The 24,649-nt window shown below is 48.5% G+C and overlaps 1 protein-coding gene across 6 annotated transcripts in view; it reads left to right on the top strand.

Moving 5' to 3' along the window:
* The first annotated feature begins 1,383 nt into the window (after window positions 1-1,383).
* The window catches only part of FLNB (filamin B), a 163,912-nt gene continuing 140,646 nt past the window's right edge, over window positions 1,384-24,649 (top strand). For all 6 annotated transcript variants that reach the window (XM_034956737.3, XM_055110993.2, XM_055110994.2 and 3 more), the window contains exon 1: window positions 1,384-1,860. In XM_034956737.3, coding sequence (XP_034812628.1) covers window positions 1,569-1,860 — 292 coding nt within the window. In that variant the 5' untranslated portion in view covers window positions 1,384-1,568. The remainder of the gene's footprint in view (window positions 1,861-24,649) is intronic.

Genomic DNA, 24,649 nt, shown 5'->3' on the forward strand with positions numbered 1-24,649 from the left:
GCAGAGGCTGGTGGATCGCTTGAGGTCAGGAGTTCAAGACCAGCCTGGCCAACATGGTGAAAGCCCGTCTCTATTAAAAATACAAAAATTAGCAGAGCGTGCTGGCGGGTGCCTGTAATCCCAGCCACTCAGGAGGTTGAGGCAAGAGAATTGCTTGAACCCAGGAGGAGGAGGTTGCAGTGAGCCGAGATTGCACCACTGGACTCTAGCCTGGGCAACGGAGTAAGACTCCATCGCAGGAAAAAAAAAAAAAAAAAAAGAGGAAGATGTGCCTATGGAGAGAGGACTGTCTGAGAGACTCCACCTGACATTGCAGGCTTGCTTTTCTGTTTTTTTTTTTTTTTTTTTTGAGACGGAGTTTTGCTCTGTCGCCCAGGCTGGAGTGCAATGGCACCATCTCAGCTCACTGTAACCTCTGCCTCCCAGGTTCAAGCGATTCTCCCATCTCAGCCTTCCCAGTAGCTGGGATTACAGGTACGCGCCACCACACCTGGCTAATTTTTGTATTTTAAGTAGAGATGGGGTTTCACCATGTTGGCCAGGCTGGTCTCGAACTCCTGACCTCAGGTGATCCACCCACCTTGGCCTCCCAAAGTGCTGGGATTACAGGTGTGAGCCATTGTGCCCAGCCCATTGCAGGCTTTCACAGAGAGAAGGGGCAGGAGTCAGGCGCGCAGGCAGCTTCTGGAAGTTAGAAAACACAAGGAAACAGATTCTTCCCTACAGCCTCCAGAAGGGAATGCATCCTGCCAACACTTTGTTTTTAGCTCAGCGAGACCTGTGTGGGCCATCGAACCTACAGAACTGAAGGATAATACATTTGTGGGTGTGTGTTTTCAAAGACACTAAGTTTTGGTAACTTGTTACAGCAGTAACTGGAAACTAAGACATGCAACAAGCCTTATTGTTCATTTTTACCACCACTGCTGGGCTGTTGGTTATGGTGGAATTACACTTTTCTCTTCCATTAGGCTGTGAACTCCTTGAGGTTGTGCAATACGTTTGTCCGATTTACTACTGGTTAGCAGGCTCTGAGAAGAATGGCTGGTACACAGGTGGAGCTCAATAAAAGCCCTTACTGAATTTTATTAAATCTATATGTGGATGAAGACCTCCGCCCCGCGCGCCCCTCCCGCAAGTCCCACTGAGGCCCGACCCATTCTGTCCGGCTCCCAGCCCCCGCGGGTCCCCCCACCCCGGGGCTGACCGGGTGATTCAGGCAGCCCTACATCCTGCTGGGGTGGTGGGCTTCGAGCGCGGGTCCCAGGACGCAGTGGGGCGCAGTGCCTGCGGCAGGCGGCAGGAGGCGAGCGTGGCCCAGGAACTCCCGCGGGAGGGTCGGGACGGGGCGGGGCTTGGGGGCGGGGCGGCTCAGCGCGCAGGCGCGGGGCCAGGCGCCTCGCGCGGCCAGGGGCGGGCGGCCGCAGAGCAGCACCGGCCGTGGCTCCGGTAGCAGCAAGTTCGAACCCCGCTCCCGCTCCGCTTCGGTTCTCGCTCCTTCGGCCCTTGGGCCTCCAAACACCAGTCCCCGGCAGCTCGTTGCGCATTGCGCTCTCCCCGCCACCAGGATGCCGGTAACCGAGAAGGATCTGGCTGAGGACGCGCCTTGGAAGAAGATCCAGCAGAACACGTTCACACGCTGGTGCAACGAGCACCTCAAGTGCGTGAACAAACGCATCGGCAACCTGCAGACCGACCTGAGCGACGGGCTGCGGCTCATCGCGCTGCTCGAGGTGCTCAGCCAGAAGCGCATGTACCGCAAGTACCATCAGCGGCCCACCTTTCGCCAGATGCAGCTCGAGAATGTGTCCGTGGCGCTCGAGTTCCTGGACCGTGAGAGCATCAAGCTGGTGTCCATCGGTGAGTTCTCTGGCCGGGCCCAGGCGCCCACTGTGGTGCCGACCCGCCCCCGCGCGTGCACCCCTGCGGAGGTCGAGGACTTCCCGCAGCGCGCCCCCACCTCGGAGATAAGGGGGAGTCGTCCCCAGGGGTGGGATATAGGGGGCCTAGACCCCCTCCCCGGTGTCCTCCCCTGGGATGGGACCTGTTGTGATCGCTCCCCGCCATCCGCCCCAGCAGTGCACCTTTGGCTGGCTAAGGGTTGAGGGTTTGGGCTGGGGTCACAGGAGGAGAGGTGGAGTTGTTGCATTTCTCTGCACCTGGGGCGCCCCTATGGGAGCTAGGGGACTAGAAACCCTCGTTCGCTGTCCCCGGGGGCGGGCCCTAGGGTCAGATGCTCCGCGGAGTGCTCTCCCTGCTGCGCCCAGGTTGGTGCTCTCAGAGGCAGCTGAATGGGCGTTGGCTCGGAGGCCGGGCCGTGAGACCTGAGGAGGAACCGTTCTCTGCGCCTGGGGCCTCCCCGCCCAGGTGGAGACAGAGACCTGGTACCTTCCCCTGCCGTCGCTGGAATGGGTGTGGGCCCCGAGGTTGCAAGGGTAGGCGCGGGTGTGTGTCCTCGCTCTCTCTGCTCCCAGCTCAGCTCTGGCCGCGCGCCGCAGGTTGAACCCACTCCTTGCTGACGAAGTTATAATTTAGAGATGGTGGTGGTAACAGTAATTGCTGTCTTGTAGGGAGCCCAACTAGCGTCCACTGTGTACCGTCAGCCTTCTAAGTTATCTCCGTCCCTACGCATCCTGCCATCTGGGGTGAGGCTAGACCCATTTTACAGATAAGGTGGTCCGGAGGGTTAATTGACCTGTCCAAGGTCAGCAAGTAGGGCCCAGCTGAGAATTGAAGGAAGTGGGCAACAGTTAGAAGGAAGCTTTGTTTTCCTCTCCTCTCCCAAACCTACACCAGGGTCTTCCTGAAAGGAGGGAGGGAATTGGTGTCTCTTGCTGGACTGGGCCTTCTGGTCTGGGGAGGAAGAATAAGGATGAAGTCTCCCTTGTGGTCTGAGATAGTTGGAGGCTTCCCAGAGGGCCACAAGGCTACTGAGAGTGTGGGCTGTGATGGTAGGGGCTGTGATGTGTGTGTGCATGTGGGCGTTTGTGCAGAGAACGTGTGTACACACATAGCATGTGTGTATAGCATGTGCATATGCAAAGAGTTTGCATGTACACGGAATGTATGCAGAGAATGTGTATCCACCTACACGTGTGTATGGGTGTGTGTGTGTGTGTATGTGGGTGGGTGGGTGTGGGTTGGGGCGGAGGAGGGTTCTGGGTCTGGATCTCTTCCTAAGGAGAACCAGGGACTGGCCCTGGCCTGTGATTTGGGTCTCTTCCTGAGGAAACCAGGTCACTATAGTGACCCTAGTGACAGGAAGAAAGGGAGATGGGTGTGGCTGCCAGGACTTTCTCCAGTGGAAAAGGGATTCCCTCTAGGCTGAGCCTCCCCTAGGCCTTAGGGCTTCACCCTTCCCTTCCCCCACACCTGTCCTGGCAGGTAAGGCTGCTTCCTGCTTCCTGGGCCCAGATGGCAGCCGCACCACCCAGCTGATCTCCAGCAGCCCTCCCCCTCCCCAAGGGTGGCTTCCCTGCAGAAGAATCTGCATGGCACACTGTTGTCTTCTTTCTGGGGTCCATCTCCTGTACTGGGGAGGGAGAACCTCAGAATCTCCTGGAATTCTTTACCATTCAGAAACCAGCCTCCCCTCTGAAGAATCCCAAGGCCCAGCTGGGCTCAATTTGGATCTGTTCTTTGTTTTAAAAATGTGTATTTATTTAATTAACTGAATAAAGAAACTTAAAGTAAACCAGAAGTATCCAGATACGACATGAAATCTCTAAAACAACAACAAAACCAAACCAAACCACAGCACTAGCAAATCACAGACTGCCTGATCTACCCACTGTTTACAGAGGCAGCAGCTACTTCCAGCACTGTCTCTCATCAGTGCCCGGGGCTGTGGGTCTCATTCTAGATTTTGTCTACATTTTTTTACATGGTTCTCCTGATTCCCTGCTCCCCCTCCCCACCACCGCCCCGCCCTGAGATGGAGCCTTGCTCTGTCTCCAGGCTGGAGTACAATGGTGCCATCTCTGCTCACTGCAACCTCCACCTCCCGGGTTCAAGCGATTCTTCTGCCTCAGCCTCCTGAGTAGCTAGAATTACAGGCACATGCCACCACGCCCGGCTAATTTTTGTATTCTTAGTAGAGATGGGGTTTCACCATGTTGGCCAGGCTGGTCTCGAACTCTTGACCTCATGATATGCCCGCCTCGGCCTCCCAAGTGCGGGGGTTACAGCCCTGAGCCACCGCGCCCAGCCCGGTCCTCCTGATTTTTATTTTCGAATCCACTCAGGCCCTAGCTACTCCCATTGTCCCGACGTTCCAGGGTTAGTTAGCTTCCCTTCCTCTGTGCTGGGCCTGTGGGCTGTTGGCAGCTTCTTCCTGTTCCTACCACAACTTGCATTCTATTTTTTTCCTTTTTAATGATTTCTTGGATCATATTCCCCAGAGTGACATTCCTGGGTTAAAGGGTGTGACCACATTTATGACTTGTATCATTGGCTGCCTAATTGCTCTCCCGAGAGATCTTGCAACAAACAGGTTTTCCAGCCTCTGGAGACCACAGAGAGCCCTGGCAAGTGCCAGGACTGCTGTGGGGATAAAGCAGGAGGCTTCTTCCCTAAGCTCTTGAGGCTTAGGGTAATGGTGGGTGGGTAGGTAATGGGTGGTAGGTAATAGGTGGGTGGGTAATGGTCCTTCATCCTTCAAGGCAAAGTTACCTCCAGCTTGGACTAAGGTTCATATATTCACTGCTTAGGTTGTGTTACATTGTGCTGACAATGACACTAGCTTCAATTTGGGGGCACCTACTGGGTGTTAAGTGTGTTCTGTTGATCACCCCATTGAATTTTCATGCTAATCATTGATTGACAGCAACTACTGCCCTATCTCTAATGATCTGCTTCTGCAAGTCACTTAGAGAGTTCAGGGCTTAACACTGTCCTGGGCATGTGTTGCTTAGAAAATGGCGCCTGTTAATTAAATAAGGTGCTGTCTAATAATTATCTCAAAAGTAATGCCAGGGCTGGATGCCGTGGCTCACGCCTGTAATCCCAGCACTTTAGGAGGCCAAGGTGGGTGGATCACCTGAGGTCAGGAGTTCGAGACCAGCCTGGACAACATGGTGAAACCCTAGCTCTACTAAAAATACAAAAATTAGCTGGGCATGGTGGTGCACACCTGTAGTCCCAGCTACTCGGGAGGCTGAGGCAAGAGAATTGCTTGAACCCGGGAGGTGGAGGTTGCAGTGAGCCGAGGTCTTTGTGTAACTGCACTCCAGCCTGGGAGAGCGAGACTCTGACTCAAAAAAAAAAAGTCATGCCCGAATGGTTTGCACACCGAAGGGACGTTCAAAATCAGGGGAGAACAGCCTGGTTGTTTGTTTCTGTTTGGTTGATCATACTCTTGCCATGGTTAGTATTATTATCTTTATTTAAAAATGGGAAACAGGAGTGAAGCCACTTGTGGAGGTGACCCAGCTAGCTAGTAAATGGTGTCTGAAACCCAGGTCTGCCCAGCTGTTGAATTGGAGCCTTAACTGACTTGCCTTCCAGTTTCAGAGATGAGTAAAATACAGCTTTTCTCTCCACATCAGAGGGTCCCTGCAACACTAGGTTTGCAAGTCTTAGGTGTTAGGGTGGTGGCTGGATACCCACACTCTGAACCTCTGACCTTGGACAAAATAGGGATGTCAGGGCCTTCCATGATTGGCAGGATGAATCCTCTGGGCTGTGATGAAGGTCTCACAAGTTGAGAGTCAGCCGGGAATTAAGTGGGATCAGTTTGCCTCTTGTGTTTTCCTCATTGTGTTTTGGTTGGTTGGTTGAGATTTCCTACTACCCAATGGATGATGTTTTATTCCATCGTCAGGGAAGGTATCATTGAATGAATACAGGGTTTTGTATGCTTTGGATAAGACCAGACAGTTGTGGAGTCATTCAATTGTGTACATGCCTCCAGCTCTGAGATAGGTGGTGGTTCAACAGCTGCCAGAGGACTCTGGCTTTTCTGCCTAGAATTCACTGAAAGACAACCCTGGCTATTGATTCACATTTGTGGTTCATTGTAAGGTAGGCCCCTAGGCGCCATCCAAAAGTTGAAAATTTCCTTACGTTTCTTGTTATGTGGTGGGCAGTTCATAGTGAGGACTCAGTGTCTTTAATTCCAGCTGTTTGCCAGGAGTTGGCAGTTTTATTTACTTGTTTTTCCAAAAACCTTTCTGACATGGGGCAGTCCAGCCAGCTGGGAGGAAAAGGGGTCTCTCAGCCCAAGAATGATGATCAAGGCCTAGAAGTTTGGGTGGTGTGTTTTGTTTTGGGCCTTTAGAGAAAGGAATTGTTTCCTTTTCAGAGGATGTGGTCTAACCCTAAAGTTTACTTGACTGACTTAAACCAGGCCAGCGCCAGAGCAGGCAGGGTGCGTGTTCCCAAGACTTCGGGTCACTAGGCAGCTTCCAGGGTGGCGGGTCACTGGTCCAGTCAGCTCCTTTTCCTTCCTCTCCCTTTTGTGCTACTTCTACCAAAATAATTTCCAAATAACCTTAAGTTCTGCTCTTTCTTGCACGTCTAGCAGATGCCAGCATGTCTTTTGGGTAGTACAGAGAGTGCTTAAAAAGTAGCAAAGTTGGCCGGGCGTGGTGGCTCATGCCTGTAATCCCAGCACCCTGGGAGGCCAAGGTGGGTGGATCACCTGAGGTCTGGAGTTTGAGACCAGCCTGACCAACATGGAGAAACCCCATCTCTACTAAAAATACAAAATTAGATGGCCGTGGTGGTGCATGCCTGTAATCCCAGCTATGTGGGAGGCTGAGGCAGGATAATAGCTTGAATCCAAGAGGCAGAGGTTGTGTTGAGCTGAGATCATGCCATTGCACTCCAGCTTGGGCAACAGGAGCAAAACTCCATCTCAAAAAAAAGTAGCAAAGTAGCATGCTTTGTCAGAATTATTAATAACAAGTTGTGGGCCATGTACAAGGTGGCACATTAGCATTCAATGTCACTTGTGTAGTAGTTAAGAGCAAGGATTCTTGGTTCAAATCCCACTTGCCACTAAGTAGCTATTAGAAACTTCTGTGCCTTGGTTTCCTTATCACTAAAATGGGGATAATAACTACCTTCTTAAAAGCCTTATAAAGATTAAACAAGTTAATAATTTTTAAAGTGCTTGGCACAGTTTATGGTACATAGTAAGTGCTCTGTGAATGCCTGTTAATTAAATAAGGCACTGTTTAATAATCTCAAAAGTCATGCCGGAAAGGTTTGCACACTGAAAGGGCATTTGAAATCAGCGCGCTCTGGGGAGAACAGCTTGGTTGGCTAAGGTTGATCCTACTTGCTAAAATACGGCTATGGACTGCCTAGAGGGTGTCACCTCCTTGAAAGGGGCTGCCCCCTGCTATGTTATGGCTGCCTCCAGGGCCCATTCACACCAGCTTTGTTTCCAAGCTGGACAGGGAGCTCCAGGCGTCTGGTCATTCCAACCTCCCACCCCTTTCAGGAATCTCTGGGCCAAATCACTTCCAGATGGTGGTTGGGCCTCTGTGGAGTTCTCCCAGCAACGGCGGAGCCAGCATGCCAGTCGGCGGCCGCCTTCGTTCTTGGAGAGTCTGAGCTAAAGGAGGGCTTTGATTTGGAGCCAAATTGTGTCTCTTGGGTCCTGGTTTTGTGCTGTGAGGCAGGTACCATGGAGTGGGCTGCTGGCTTAGTTGAGGATGGCTGCCCTGCTCCTTAGGGGAGCAGATACCCAGGGCCTGGAGCCTTTAGGCCCTGCCTCTAGTAGCTCCATGGTCAGGGTGCCAGTCACCTTGCTTTTTCTTTTTCTTTTTTTTTGAGATGGAGTCTTGCTCTGTCGCCCAGGTTGGAGTGCAGTGGCGTGATCTCGGCTCACTGCAACCTCTGTCTCCCGGGGTCAAGCAATTCTCCTGCCTCAGCCTCCTGAGTAGCTGGGATTACAGGCGTGCGCCACCATGTCTGGCTAATTTTTGTATTTTTAGTAGAGATGGGGTTTCACCTTGTTGGTCAGGCTGGTCTCGAACTCCCAACCTCGTGATCCACCTGCCTCGGCCTCCCAAAGTGCTGGGATTACAGGCGTGAGCCACCGGACCCAGCCAACTTTGCTACGTCAGTTTCCAGGTAGCACATCCTAGGCAAAACTAGATGTAGCCTAATGATTCAGGGCCTCGGTCTGAAGCTAGACTGTCCGGATTCTAATCCGCCCTCTGCCTGATACCAGCTGTGCAACTCTAGTCCACTGCTTTAACCTTTCTGTGCCTGCTTCCCTGTCTATAAAATGCAAGAGCAAAATAGTTGCTATCTTAGAGTTGCTGGGAGCATTATATTTGATTAGGTTAAGTTATAGCACAGTGTTGTCATTATCACTATGAATATTGTGCTTTTGGACCCAAGTCCAGGACTTTGTCTTGTCTTCTGTCTATTCTCTGGCCAGTCCAGATATTTTTGGAATCCTATTGCTGTCATCTGGTGTGTTAGCTGTTCCCTTTCTCCAAGTTCAGAACGTCTGATGAAGATGTCTCCCAAGATCCTTTCTTCCTTTCCTCATTCAACAAATATATGAAAGCCCATCTCTGAACCAGGCCCTGTGCTGGGTGCTAGGACAACAGGAATGAGAGGATCATGTCCTTTGCTTGCCTCAGATACTGCTCAGAGGAGAAGAGACAAACAAGCAGGGAGAGCCATGCAGAGGAGAGCTGCTCAAACCTTCAGGCCCATGCTCATCACCTGGGGACTTTGTTAAAAATGCAGGTCTGATTGAGTAGGTGCTGGGGTGTAGGCTGGGATTCTGCATTTCCAGTCAGCTTCAGATCCTGCTGTCTGTGCACCGTGCTGTAAGTAGCAAGGATCTAGGTGCCAAGCCCTCTGAAAAGGAGGAGCACCTGTCCCTAGGCTGGGTATGGGTAATCTAGAAGGTTCCCTGGAGGAAGGGACCTTTCAGCTAAGACCTAAAGCGTGACTAGAATTAGGCAGGCAAACAGACATTTACACAGGAGCAGACGAGTGTGTCAGTTTAGAGGTCTTGATGCTCAGGTCAGAGGGGCAGTGGAGGGGTGGGCAGGGCTGGCTTACCAAGGGCTTTCTGAAACTGGAGGCTGCCTATGGGGTATGCTCCTTGAGTTTGTTTGTTTGTTTGTTTTTTTGAGTTGGAGTTTCAATCTTGTTTCCTAGGCTGGAGTGCAGTACAGTGGCATGATCTCGGCTCACTGCAGCCTCCATCTCCCGGGTTCAAGAGATTCTCCTGCCTGAGCCTCCCAAGTAGCTGGAATTATAGGCATGTGCACACCTGGCTAATTTTGTATTTTTAGTAGATATGGGGTTTCACCATGTTGGTCAGGCTGGCCTCGAACTCCTGACCTCAGGTGATCCACCCACCTAGCCTCCCAAAGTGCTGGGATTACAGGTGTGAGCCACGGCATCCAGCCCCTTGTTTAGTGTAGGGTAGTAAACCCAGCCAAAAGGGGTCGTTTATCTCAGGGGTCTCACCTGCTGCTCCAGTCATTCCTATTAGCAGAAAGTTTTATATGTGCCCCTTCCCCATATATATATATATATATATTTATATATGTATTTATATATATTTATAAGCTATAAACATACTCTACTGTCAATTTGTATATTAAATATTAGTAAATCTTAGTTTCTTTTTAGATGACAAATCCAAATATAAAATCTGTTTTTTTCCTGGCTCTAACAGATTATCTTATGTCCCCTTGGGGTGGACATACCTCTTTTGGAGGCTCCTGTGAAGGTTTGTGTTTCTACATTTAGTTTTTTTCTTTTTTCCATATTCTTGTTATTCTGCTTTTAATTTTCATCTTTGAGTATTCTAAATTAAGGAGCTGGATCTGTAATTGTAACACCTTCCCCCAACAATAAGTTTAACTAATGAAAATATTCAATGGAATGAGCCATTTTAATCTAAATGGGGCTATTTCCTGCTTTTATAATGATTACAATTGCTTTTCATGACATTCTACTAGAAGCCATCTTACATTACTGTTGTAAATCTAGTTATTCATTAAACGGGCACAGTAATCCCTAAATTGGCTCAGGTTATTGTATAATAAACAACAATACTTTCTTCTTCAGGAGCTTGAGAAGTGATCTTGTATTTTTAAGGTGCCTAACTAACTTTTCATGGGAAACTGAGTCCATGTACTGGGAAGAAAGCTTTTTGGGGAAAATGATTAGAAAACCAAATGGGTCTCTTTATGACTGAAGTGATGAACCAGTAGGTGAGAGTAGGTATAGATGGTACAGAGGACGGAATTACTGGGTATTTTAATCAGGCCCACTTAGTATCACAATTTATTATTCTATTTTATTTTTATTATTTTTTTTTGAGATGGAGTTTCGCTCTTGTCATTCAGGCTGGAGTGCAGTGGCGCTATCTCAGCTCACTGCAACCTCCGCCTCCCGGGTTCAAGAGATTCTCCTGCCTCAGCCTCCCAAGTAGCTGGGATTACAGGCATGCGCCATCACAACTGGATAATTTTTTTGCATTTTTAGTAGAGATGAGGTTTCTCCATGTTGGTCAGGCTGGTCTCGAACTCCCGACCTCAGGTGATCCGCCCGCTTTGGCCTCTCAAAGTGCTGGGATTGCAGGTGTGAGCCATCGCGCCTGGCCAGTATCAGGATTTATTCTGTGGGAGGGGAGGAGGACAAAGAAAAATACTGAGCTATGTTTGAAGCTCCTGCCCTCTAAGAGCCTTAGAGCAGCTGACTTAAATGTGTTCCTTTGATAAACTGTAGATGGTTGTTGTAACTCTTCTGCAAACTGTTTATTTTTAAAAACAATTTGATGAGATTTTACTTATGCCCATTGTTTGAGTACAGCATTTACCAAAGAACAATTTTGGCCAGATCCCATGCAGTAGAATGCCCTTGGCCAAAATTTTCTTGTACTATAAGCAAAGAAGCAGTTTGGTTTTTCACTTAGGCAAGACTGCCTATCAGACTGAGTTATTGTGACAGAGCCGCTGACTCTCTCCCTTTCCCCATTATCAAAATCTGGCTTTTCTAAGCAGCGCCTGTAAAAAGCTTGGCAAGGAGGACCCTTGTCCTCCTACATATTATTCTTTGGCTCTTCTTGGTACCAAGAATACATACAAATAATGCTGGCTGTGTACTGAATGTTGAGGTGTGCACTGTTGAGGATATTCATCCTCTAATATAACATCTAGTATTTCTCACGCCTTCCATCTGCTGAGCATTGGTCTATCTTACTTATACTACTTCTAATCCTCGTGAACTCTGCAAAACTAGTGGCTTTACATCTATGAGAAAAGAAAAGAACTTTTATTGGAAGAAGGTGAGTCCTTTTAAAGTATCAGGCCTGGGAAGACATTAAATGAGACAGCGAACACATCCTGCTACCCTCTTTGAGCTATGTATTCATTGACTTTTTTTTTTTTTTTGAGGCAGAGTTTTGCTTTGTCACCAGGCTGGAGTGTAGTGGTGCAATCTTGGCTCACTGCAACCTCCACCTCCGGGGTTCAAGTGATTCTCATACCACAGCCTCCTGAGTAGCTGGGATTACAGGCGCCTGCCACCTTGCCTGGCTAGTTTTGGTATTTTTATTTTTATTTATTTATTTATTTATTTTAAGACAGGGTCTCGCTCTGTCACCCAGGCTGGAGTACAGTGGCGCGATCTTGGCTCACTGCAACCTCTGCCTCCCGGGTTCCAGCAATTCTCCTGCCTCAACCTCTCCAGTAGCTGGGATTACAGGCGCCTTGGCACCACAGCCAGTTAATTTTTTGTATTTTTAGTAGAAACGGGGTTTCAGCATGTTGGCCAGGCTGGTCTCGAACTCCCAACCTCAGGTAATCCACCCGCTTTGGTCTCCCAAAGTGCTGGGATTACGAGTGTGAGCCATTGTGCCCCGCCTATGTATTCATTTCTTAAAATTGGTTGCTGGCTAGGTGCGGTGGTACATGCCTGTCTTATAATCACAGCACTTTGGAAGGCTGGGGCTGGAGGATCTATTGAGGCCAGGAGTTTAAGACCAGCCTGGGTGAGATCACATCTCTACAAAAAAAAAAAAAAAAAAAAAAAATTATCTGGATGCAGTGGCACAAGCCTACATAGTTGTAGCTACTTGGGAGGCTGAGTTGGGAGGATAGCTTGAGCCCAGGAGTTTGAGTCTGCAGTGAGCTATGATTGCGTCACTGCACTCTAGCCTGGGCGACAGAGTGAGACCCGTTTCTAAAACAAAGAAATTGCTATTGTCACAATTAGTTATAAATTAATCTAATAATGCTGCACGCAGTACCATAATCCACACCCTATAGCATAACGATGGATGGCCAACCACTAATCAATGCTATTTCTGTACGCCAATGAGAATTCCTGACAAAAAACTTTGTATCAGCCCCACTCCCTGTCTGTCCCCTCTTTTGCTTTTAAAAACCTGCTTGTAACAAAGGCCAAACAGAGCTCATATCCAAGGTTACTTGGGCCTGAGTCTTTCAGGCAGCTGTCTTCACTTTGGCTCAAGTAAACTCTTTAATAGTTTAAATTTTAAGCCTCCGCCTCTTTCTTTTAGGTTGACATCTGTTTCCATTTTACAGATGAGAAAACTGAGGCTCAGCTCTGCCTCACTTTACAGGTCAGGCTTAATCCCTAATCCCTGCCTGCATCATGCTGTAAAGGACTTTTGTGTCAAAGCTGAGTTTCACACTCTGTAAAGTAAAATAGATATATTGTAGTGAGAGGGTGTAGAAGAGACTGTTTTCTGCTTCTGTGGATTTTTTTTCTTCCTGTTTTGCTTTGCTCCAAACTTTACTCATTTGCGCTTGATTCATGTGAAACTGAAATTTCCTTCTACAGAACAAAACTTTTTGGGGGCTACTTACCATATCTTTTCCCACACCGTGGAGCTCTGACTGGGACTTTTTCCAGTTTTTGGAGACATTGCTCCAGTTCTTTCCCTGCCTTTGGTTTCCAGGGGGCAGTAATGTCACCGCAGGTGTGGACAGTAGGGACCAGCTAAAGGTTGCTTTGGAGGAGGTGGGCAGGGCTTTTGTTTGTGAGGTCTAGAAACCAGAGGTGAGGAAGGAGGTGTCCCTGGAACTCCCCCTGGCTGCAGGGCTCACAGCACACACCATGACACCACAGGGGTGTGTGTGTGTGTGTGTGTGTGTGTGTGTGTGTTGAGGGGAGTGTTGTTGAGAGCCAACTATGCCAGGAGATCCTTGGTGACAGCGGACATAGGCACAGCTATGCTCTGTCAGGAATGAGTTCACCCACACCCTTTTCTTCTGCTACCTTGTTTAACTGGTGGGAGGGTGTGCTGGGTTGTGTTTGCTGGTGAGCCCAGCAACTGCACCCTTCTTTCCAGGCCTAGCACCCAGCCTTTATCAGTCTCATGGCCCTGGCACAAGTGGGCAGCCTGCTTCCAATCCAAGCAGGCGGCTTTCCGCTCATCTGCAGGTAGCCTCGTGCTGTGGCAGCACAAAGTTGTGTGAGCCGGAGCTGAACTTGTGATCCCCACGGGCATCTCCTGAGGCGCACCTCTCCTGAGAGAGAAAGCTGGTCCGTCCAGCCCATTCAGGGCTCAGCCTCCCCAGCCGTCGCAGGGCTGGCTTGCTGAAAGGTCTGGGTGTTAACACAGCACTCCTGTTCTCTCTCTCTGAAGGCCCTTTATGCTGGCATGAATTCCTTTTCTCATAGAGATCTGAAAGCTCTTTTGACTAAATGGGTCACCTTTCTGAGTATTTTCATAAGGCTGTCAGCCTTTACCATGCCAGACAAGTTTTCTGGAATTTCCTTTCCAGAAAAAAAAAAAAAAGGCTACTAAAGACGTTGGAGTTATTTGGAACACAGGGTGGAATTTTGGCATTCGAGCTATAGGGAAACGGGTGGGGATTTGTGGCAGGCACTATGTAAATTTGCCATAGCCCATAAATTCAGACTTTAAGATGAAAAATGGCAAGCAGCAGTCAGCTTTCCTTCAACAGGCAGGAGCGGTGCTACCTTCCGCCTGTGCTGAGTGTGATTGAGGGAGAGGCAGGCCTCCTAGGGAGGCCGGGGCAGGAAAGGTTTCTTGGTGGTTAAAATAGGATTTCTCAGTTTCCCCCGTGTCCCAAGAAAATAAGTTCTTATCATGCTTGTACCACACTTCTTGTGCGTATCACCCTGGTTTCCCTGCACCTCCTTGAAGTGGTTTATCAGATTCCAGGGACACAAGAATGGTTTGGCATCTACAGCCTATTGTGGGAGCAGGGGCCCGGCCTGGTGCTTCTTGCCCAGGAACAAACTGATTGTTCCCTTGGTGTGGGGTAAAGCAGGCCAGAGTATGGGACCAGGCCCTGCCTCCCAGGGGACCTGAGGTGCAAGGTCTTTGAGCTGAGACCCTAAAAGGCCTTTGTGAGTCTGTAGTGCTATCAGTTGAGCAGAGTTCAGGGTTCTGTTTACAAGATTCCCTCTCAGCAGAGGCAGGGAGGGGTACCTGCTGGAAGACCAGGAATGTGCTGCCGCTGGGATGGGGGCCCTCGGTGGAGCTTCTAGCCATCTGGAGGCAGAACCCAGAATGTGTTCTGAGTGAGGCGCCTTGGCAGAGTTGGCTTGAAAGCACCTAGGCAGTGGCTTGTCACATTCCTTATCTCCACCAAAGGAGGCAAGCTAGCACCTGGGGGATGGCTCTCCCATCAGGGAGTCCTTTACAGGATGTGATCCAGGTGTCACATTACACTTCCTGCAGGTGTGCACCTCTTACCTAATTGTCTCTCCTATCCCTTTTTCTCAGCACTATTGCCTGACATCCATGGGGAGTCACACCCAAAGTTGGGCATGAGGTCCTCTCCTGGGCACCCAACACCTTGTTTTTTTGTTTTTGTTTTTTTTGGAGATAGAGTCTTGCTCTGTCACCCAGGCTAGAGTGCAGTGGTGCCATCACAGCTCACTGCAGCCTCGACCTCCTTGGCTCAAGCGATCCTCCCACCTCAGCCTCCCACGTAGTCAGAATTACAGGCACACACACCAACACTGCTGGCTAATTTTGTATTTTTTGTAGATTCGGTTTGCTATGTTGCCCAGGCTGGTCTTGAACTCCTGGGCTCAAGCGATCTGCCTGCCTCAGCCTCCCAAAGTGTGGGGATTACAGGCATGAGCCACCTCACTTGGCCACACTGCCCTCTTACTGAGCCGTATTGGTGTTCTAAATGGCCTTCTTACTCTCCCACGGGTCATCAGTGCTCCAGGGGCAGGCGCTGTGTCTCTTGTTTACCTCTGTGGCTCTGACCTTGGCACTTAATAGGAATTTAATAAATAATTTGTTAAATAAACAGTCTCTAGTATAATAGCTTGAGTATTAAGTCTGGTACTTTGACTTATTTGCAATTCAGAAAATGCAAAACAGTGGTTCTTTGCTGCCTTTAGTGAAGTGGGAATTATATGTAGTAGACAACTGGGTCTGGGGTCCCAGTGGAACACTTCGTTTTTGGACTGTGATGCTGAACTTAAAGAACTCAGCAGTTCATGTTCATTCTCTGGACATCTGTGATTTGCTTCAACAACTGTTAGAGAACAAGGCCTTTTCCAGGTGAAGCTCAGAAAATGAATTTAATAGGAAATTACTGAAAGTCACAATCATAGTAACAGTTTCATTAGTTATAGTGAATATAGAGAGAGCCCATACAAAGTACCAGGCATTGTGATAAACGCTTCTTACTAATAGCTATACAAAACATCATTGCAATTCTGAGAAGTAGTTATTGTTGTAATTCCCGTTATGCAGATGAGAAAACTGAGGCACACCCAGATTGGCCAGTGAGTGTGTGGTTATTACTCAGATTCTTGTCTGAGATTTTAATCTTCATATTTTACTGCTTTCCCAAGGAAAGCCATCAGCTCAGCATGTCTTTGAAATTTGCTTCTTTTTTTTTTTTTGAGACAGAGTCTTGCTGTGTCTCCCAGGCTGGAGTACAGTGGCGCAATCTTGGCTCACTGCAACCTCCGCCTCCTGGGTTCAAGTGATTCTCTTGCCTCAGCCTCCCGAGTAGCTGGGAATACAGTTGCATGCCACCACACCTGGCTATTTTGTATTTTTAGTAGAGACGGGGTTTCACCATGTTGGCCAGCCTGGTCCTGAACTCCTGACCTCGAGATCCACCTGCCTTGGCCTCCTAAAGTGCTGGGATCAGGCTTGAGCCACCAAACTCGGCCTTTTTTTTTTTTTGAAATGATGTCTCCTTTTGTTGCCCAAACTGCAATCTTGGCTCACTGCAACTTCTGCCTCCTGGGTTCAAGTGATTCTCCTGCCTCAGCCTCCCGAGTAGCTGGGACTACAGGCACGTGCCACCATGCCTAGCTAATTTTTGTATTTTTATAGAGACAGGCCAAGCTTGTCTTGAACTCCTGACCTCAAGTGATCCACCTGCCTGGCCCTCCCAAAGTGCTGGGATTACAGGAGTGAGCCCCTGTGCCCAGCCTGAAATTCAATTCTAATAAATTTTTATTGGAGCATTAAAAAGTTACATCTGTAGTTGTCACTCTTTGCAAAAAATTGCAAGAACACAGAAAAATATAAAGAAAAAAAATCACCTGTGAAGAATTTTAATGAATCTTTTTCTACTTTTAGGGAATTTTGCTTACAGCTGCCTTTTAATCAGAATAGGGAAGAAAGAGATTCCTTTCTCAGGAAAAAAGTGACTGTGGACTGGAAATGCTTTGTGAAATAATTTTGGTCATACTGATGGTTATAACAAGATTCGTCTTCAATTGAGTTATTGCTGAGCTTTGTCCAACATTAAAATGAAAGGTCTCATTTGAGTCTCATTGTGGTTTGCAAGTCTCCCTTGGTCTAGAAATATGTTTGGTCAACCACGGCATGGAGGTGTTCCAGCCACTTTCTGTCTCTTAAAAGTTTTTAGGACCTACTTTTATTGGGACTGCCAGGGTCTCTTAATAATAGTTATTATACTTGGTAACTATTGTGACATTGTCTCATAGGCAGCCCAGCATAGAAACTCATTTAGCTTTTTTTTTTTTTTTTTTTTTTTTGAGACGGAGTCTCGCTCTGTCGCCCAGGCTGGAGTGCAGTGGCGCGATCTCGGCTCACTGCAAGCTCCGCCTCCCGGGTTCACGCCATTCTCCTGCCTCAGCCTCCCGAGTAGCTGGGACTACAGGCGCCCGCTACCACGCCCGGCTAATTTTTTGTATTTTTTTAGTAGAGACGGGGTTTCACCGTGTTAGCCAGGATGGTCTCGATATCCTGACCTCGTGATCCGCCCGCCTCGGCCTCCCAAAGTGCTGGGATTACAGGCGTGAGCCACCGCGCCCGGCCTTCATTTAGCTTTTAGTTGCTCAGCTCCATTAGCTGTTTAAACATGTTTCAGATGTGAGCCTGACAATGTACTTGGGCAGCTTGGTTCACCCTTGGCCTGGGAACTTTGAGAAGTCTGAAAATTATATGTAGCCCTAAGGTCTTCATGGTATTGTTTTTTTGGAGGCACCATTTCCCAATAGCCCTCAGGACACCAGGCCCATGAAGCCATCCTGTCTCAGCCAGGAGGCAGAGGAGATGGAATGGAAACCACTTCTGGATACAGATCCAGCCACTTCCGGAGTGCTTCAGAGCATGGGTCAGATAGACCTTGCTGCTTTCTAGCTGGCAGACTTGGGGAAGGTTGTTTGACCTCTCTGAGTTTGTGTCCCAGACTATAGCAGTACCCCCTTACTGGCGTTATCAAAGATAAAATGATATAATCCTGATAAATCACTTGACCCAGTCCTTGGAGGTGGTGGTGGGGGCTGGGGTAAGTGCCCCATGAATGGTGGTCATGATGCTCCCCACCAACCTCCTTTCTCTCTTCTCCTTTCCCATCTTTCACACCCCTAATTCCTGGACCTGGGGGTGGTCTCTCCAGACTAGATGAAGAAGCAATCTAATTATCTAGGAAGGTGAAAGGTGGTTGGGAATACTCCCAGAAATAGGTCAAAGGTACCGCCTCCTACCTAAAAGACTCTTTTTAGAAGAAGAGGCAACCTGGGTTTTTGGATAACTGTTGAGTAGGAACCATCATGAGTGGCATTTCTGCATTTCTGGTCTTCTGGCCAAGCCTCCTTTTTTTTTTTTTTTTTTTACCTTGAGACAGTCTTGCTTTGTTGCCAGGCTGGATTGCAATGGTGCAGTCTTGGCTCACTGCAACCTCCATCTCCCAGGTTCAAGCGATTCTCCTGCCTCAGCCTCCTGAGTAGCTGGTACTACAGGTGCCGCCACAACGCCCAGCTAATTTTTGTATTTTTAGTAGGGACGGGGTTTCATCATATTGGCCAGGATGGTCTCGATCTCTTGACCTCATACTCTGCCCGCCTCATTCTGTGGCAAAGGCTGGAGTGTAGTGGCACATTCACGGCTCATTGCAGCCTCGACCTCCAGGACTCAGGTGATCCTCACATCTCAGCCTCCCGAGTAGCTGGGACCACAGGCACACACCACCACACCCGGCTAACTTTTGCATTTTTTGTAGAGGTAGTGTTTTGCCATGTTTCCCAGGCTGGTCTTGAACTCATGGGCTCAAGTGATACTCCCTCCTCAGCCTCCCAAATTGCTGAGATTACAGGCATAAGCCTCTGCACCTGGCCTTCCCTCTCATTTTTTTTTCTTTCCTGGTTTTGCCTGTCCCAGACCACCCTCTTGGAAAGATGCTCTCTCAGCAGCGGCGGTAAGGTCCTGGTCTTGCGTTTGCTCCTGGGCCTGAGTCTTGGCTTTGCTGCTTTGTAGCTAGCTGGCTGACACCAGGGAGCTGCTTCCCTCCAGGAGCCTGTCGTCCATATGCTGAATGTGATCCTTAAATGCTCTGTCTTACAGGGGCCAGACATTGTGGCTCATGCACTTCAGGGGGCTGAGGCGTGCAGATCACTTGAGGCCAGGAGTTTGAGACCAGCCTGGCCAACATGGCGAAACCCTGTCTCTACTAAAAATACAAAAATTAGCCGGAGGTGGTAGTGTGTGCCTTTAATTCCAGCTACTTGGAAGGCTGAGGCAGGAAAATCGCTAGAACCTGGGAGGCGGAGGTTGCAGTGAGCCGAGATCATGCCACTGCACTCCAGCCTGATCAACAGAGCGAGACTGTCTCAAACAAACAAACAAAAAATGTTCTGCCTTATAGAGTTCTTAGGTATAAAAGAGAAGGTGCATCTAAAGCTCTTGGCACTGTGCCTGGCTTATAGTAAGTGCTCGGTAAACGTCAGCTGCTGCTGTTGTGGTGTTAGTATCAGCATTGTTGCTGTGAGACCCTGCACTTCCCACTTAGCCTTGGAAAAATAAGTCTTCACGTTAATGCCATGGGCTACCGCTTCTCTTTTCAGGGCTTCTTGGAAGAGGGTGGAGATGGAGAGACAGGTGGGGGACTGCCAGGGTTACATCCTCCACGAGGCTGAGGCTGTGCTGACTGCCTTGTGTGCTTTCAACCTGGAGTAAAGGGTGGCTGTGCCAGCTGCTCCCATCCCCCAGGAGTCTGACTCGTCCCTGCCTTGGCCCTGGGCAGCACTTTCCCTCCTAGCTCTTTGGCATCTGGGGTCATGGTGGGGCCGCCTGCCATCTCAAAATTTTTGCTGCCCTGGGTGTGGTGTTAAACCCCCACACTATCCAACTTGGTGTCATGGAGCTGGCGACAATATTTTTACAGTGGTTAGTGCTTGGAAACTGGACTTCTGGGTTATGCCCTGTACAAACAGCATCAAAGTCGCTGGGCTAGGGTGACAGAGGAGGCTGCCAACAGGGAATTCTGTGGCTCCTGGGACAGGAATGGATATGGGAGGTTGGGGGCCAGTATTTTCAGTTCTCTTGAGGAGTTGGCGAGTATTAGTCTTTGCCCTGATGGATAGAAGGAATCTGTCTGTGTCTTGCATGAACCGTGTACTTCCCCCAGTTACTCCTTGGACGCCAGCTGCCTGCTGTTCATAATTGGGCCAGATTTCTAATACTGCAGCGCTACCGAATGTCAGTTTTAGGCCATCTCTGGTGTAGCCAGGGAACGCCCAGCACCTTTCCCAAAGGTAGAATTTGTGTGGGTTTTACTTCACTGGGTGACTAATGCAGATCTTTATGTTTTAATGATGGGAAGAAATTCGTCAGCCTGGGTACTTTTTCCATGTGATGGGGCAAAAATTTAAAACACTTGCACAACAGCTTTTGTTTCTCCAGCTACTAAAGGTGACTGTCATTTAGGCATTATCAGTATGATCAGCTGATGTTAACCCACTCCCCTTCTGGAGACCCGTTTCTGTTTCTGGGAAAGGTGTAGGACATGCTGGATTTGGCAAGATTGCAGGTCCCAGGCAGATGTCCGGACTTAGACTCTGGCTCTTTTTTTTTTTGTTCCAGACAGGGTCTCCCTCTGTCACCCAGTCTGGAGTGCAGTGGCGCGATCTCGGCTCACCACAACCTCCGCCTCCCAGGTTCAAGGGATTCTCCTTCCTCAGCCCCCTGAGTAGCTGGGATTACAGGCGTGCACCACTATGCCCAGCTAATTCTTTTTTTTTTTGAGATAGAGGCTCACTGTCACCCAGGTTGGAGTGCGGTGGCCCGGTCCGCCTGCCTCGGCCTCCCTAAGTGTTAGGATTACAGGTGTGAGCCACCGTGCCTGGCCTCAGCTAACTTTTGTATTTTTAGTATCAATGAGGTTTCACCATGTTGGCCAGGCTGGCTTTGAATTCCTGGCCTCAATTGATCTGCCCACCTCGGCCTCCCAAAGTGCTGGGATTACAGGCATGAGCCACCACGCCTGGCCCAGACCCTGGCTCTTACTCCTAGGTCTACCTCTACCATCACTGGGGCCCTCGCCTGAACCTTTTCCCCCATCTATAAAATGGGAGAACTAGACTAGGTCTGTGTCCCCCAAGCTTCAATCATTTGTAAAGGAACCACCTTCACTATTTTGCCATATCCCACGGCTGTCTCTATTTCATTTTTCACTTAATATTATTTTACCCTGCAGTTGACTCACTTGTAAAACAAATGTATTTGAAAAGGAGACTTTGTGTCACTATAATAACGGAAAAACAGCGTCACTAGGTAAATGGAAGGTAACCATAAATAAACCCCAAACAGTTATTAAATTCCAGCCAGCACTGTTGCCTGTTCACAGCATGAGGCATACTCTCTTTTGGTTAAAAAGGGAAATTAGCAAGAGATGGAGAGGTGTTGAAGGTAACCTAGCACTACATTGAGCCTTTTCCTTGACCTGCTCAGGAGGATTGAGAAAGAACTAGGAGAACTGGGAAGAGAATAACGTCTTTTTGTGATGCAAAGTGCCTGAGTGTGACCAAGAGCTCAGAGTAGTAATGTATAGATGCTTTGTTTGGATACTTATGCAGCCATTACCATGTGCCAGGGGTGTAGAGGGGCTAGGAGTATAGAGGGGATTGGGACTTGTTCACTGACTTCTGGTTGCTTGTGGTCTAGTAGTGGGGAGGTGGTCATAGAATATTGAATACAAACGAAGATCAAACAGGCTGCAGGGGTTTAATAGGAAAATCACAGAACTAAATTCTGTCATGTGTGTATGGGGTCTACAAATAAGAGTTGTTTAGAATTTTTTTAAATTTAAATTTCCCATGAAATATATAATCTATTTCATTCCAGAATGATTCTAGAGAAGCTCTAAATACATTAAAGTTGTGTTGGCTGGGTGCAGTGGCTCATGCCTGTAATCCCAGCACTTTGGGAGACTGAGGCAGGAGGATCACTTGTGGCCAGGAGTTTGAGACCAGCCTGGGCAACATGGGAGACCTTATCTCTACCAAAAAAAAATTTTTTTTCTTTTCTTTCTTTTTTTTTTTTTGAGACAAAGTTTCGCTCTTGTTGCCCAGGCTAGAGTGCAATGGCACGATCTCAGCTCACTGCAACCTCCGCCTCCCTGGTTCAAGCAATTCTCCTGCCTCAGCCTCCCAAGTAGCTGGGATTACAGGCATGTACCACCACACCCAGCTAATTTTGTATTTTTTTTAGTGGAGGTGGGATTTCACCATGTTGATCAGGCTGGTCTTGAACTCCTGACCTCAGGTGATCCACCCACCTCAGTCTCACAAAGTGTTGGGATTACAGGCGCTAGCCACTGCACCTGGCCAAAAACATTTTAATAAATTAGCTGGGTATGGTGGTATGTGCCTGTAATCCTAGCTACTTGGGAGGCTGGGGCAGGAGGATCCCTTGAGCCCAGGAATTCCAAGCTGCAGTGAACTATAATCAGGTCACTGCACTGAAGCCAGAGTGACAGAGTGAGACCTTGTCTCTTAAAATAAATTTGTGTCATTGTTTGTTGTTTTTATGGTGTTATGACAATGATCCATCTTAACCCTTTATGTAGTGGTAACTAACTTTCTCTTTTCCTAAAAGCTGATTTGAGTTTTAGGTTCTCTTGGAGTCTGTGACAATTGTAAATAGATAAGATATAACAAAATGGCCTGAAATACTCTTGCAACACTCATATTTCCCCCCTCAGATTAGCATGTTCTATATTCTCTGCAAAGCAAGATATACACCAGAATTAGGCCTCTAAAAAGCCTCATACTGCTAATCTCTGGGAATGAATGGTGTTCTTTGGGATAATGGGATATGAAGCTCAGTCTGATTTTTCTGTTCTGCTGGTAGCTTAGGGCCCCCTTTCTTCTGTTGGGTTTTTCGGGAGAAGGGAAGTTGTGATTAAGAATGAGAATTCTTTTTTTTTTTTGTCTCAAGAGTCTTGCTCTGTCGCCCAGGCTGGAGTGCAATGGCTCGATCTCGGCTCACTGCAGTCTTCACCTCCTGGTGTCAAGCGATTCTCCTGCCTTAGCCTCCAAGTAGCTGGGAATACAGGCACCTGCCACCATGCCTGGCTAATTTTTTGTATTTTTAGTAAAGATGGGGTTTCACCATGTTGGCCAGGCTGGTCTCGAACTACTGACCTCGTGATCCCAACCCCCCCCACCTCCCTGGCCTCCCAAAGTGCTGGGATTATAGGCGGGAGCCACTGCGTCCAGCCAAGAATGAGAATTTGGGAGTCAGGCAGCTCTGGGATTGAATCTGGAATTGACTGAGTGACATGCTTTCTCTGAGGCCTCCGTCCTCACTGCTCTCATCTATAAACTGGGAATAATCATAGTTTCTATCTGAAAGAGTGGGTGTGAAGATTTAACGAGCTAAGTTGTAAAGTGCCTGAGACATGGGAAGAAGTCAGGATGTGCTAATGGGTAATCTTACACTTCCCCAATGGAAAGGGCCAGGTTTATGTTACTCTAGGCTGGTAGTAAGCGAGGCAAAGGAGATATCAGGTTTCAGCTTGGTTAGAACATGCTAATGGCACCAGGACACTCAGAAGAGATACAGAGTTTGAGACAAATGGCACCATGAGCCCTGAGACATTGTGTATGGGGTGAATCGGATAGCAAGAATAGACTTCAAGGAGGGAAGTAGGGCAGTTAGAATCCTTTCAGCTGCAAGGAACTGAAAACTGGCTCACATAGAAGGAAAATGATTGGCTCATGTCAGCAAGCCTAGATGCAGAGCAAGTTATGGGTTTCAGGGATCCAGCATCTAAAAGATGTCATCAAGAACCCAAGTTTTTTGGGTCTCTGCTCTGTTGGTTTCTTTCATCCTAAAGCTGGTTCTCCTGTGGTTTACCATAGTAGAGTTCCTGTGAGAACTCCACTCTGACCAATCAGGCCTTCCCAGAGCCAGGGATGGATGGAGTCGCTTCTTTTGAGGCCCATGGGTCCTATCCGGAGGGGATGGATCCAGACTCCTATCAGGAATCTAGGAGGGGCCGGGCGTGGTGGCTCATGCCTGTAATCCCAGCACTTCATGAGGCCAAGGTGGACAGATCACTTGAGGCCAGGAGTTCCAGATCAGCCTGGCCAGTATGGTGAAACCCCATCTCTACTAAAAATACAAAAATTAGCTAGGCGTGGTAGCAGGTGCCTGTTGTCCCAGCTACTCGGGTGGCTGAGGTGGGAGGATCACTTGAGCCTGGGCGCAGAGGTTGCGGTGAGGTTGTGGTGAGCTGTGGTTGCGCCGCTGCCCTCCAGCCTGGGCAACAGAGTGAGACCCTGTCTCAAAAACAACAACAACAAAATCTTATGTACCCCATAAATATATACACCTACTGTGTATCCACAACAGTTAAAAATTAGAAAAAGCAAATTGCAGAGATTTCCATATGCTATGATACCGTTTATATGAAGTTTTACATATGTCATAAAAATACAGATAACCTTTAGGGGAATGATCATACCAAACTTTTGGATAATGGTTTCTGGGGATGGGCAGAGAGGGCTATACAGTCATGAAGAGGTGTATAGGGGCTTTCAACTCTTTGTAGTGTTTTATTTCTTCAGTCCCATGGTGGTTATATGATTCTTCACTCCCCCTTTTTTGTGTGGAATATTTTTCTTATAAAAAGTGTGTCTTTTATTTATTTATTTATTTTATTTTTTCACATGGAGTCTCACTCTGTCGCCCAGGCTGGAGTGCAGTGTTGCGATCTCGGCTCACTGCAAGCTCCGCCTCCCGGGTTCATGCCATTCTCCTGCCTCAGCCTCCCGAGTAGCTGGGACTACGGGTGCCCACCACCATGCCCGGCTAATTTTTTGTATTTTTAGTAGAGACGGGGTTTCACTGTGTTAGCCAGGATGGTCTCAATCTCCTGACCTTGTGATCTGCCTGCCTCGGCCTCCCAAAGTGCTAGGGGATTACAGATGT

This window comes from Pan paniscus, chromosome 2 (assembly GCF_029289425.2).
Source record: "Pan paniscus chromosome 2, NHGRI_mPanPan1-v2.0_pri, whole genome shotgun sequence".
Taxonomy (NCBI): Eukaryota; Metazoa; Chordata; class Mammalia; order Primates; family Hominidae; genus Pan; species Pan paniscus.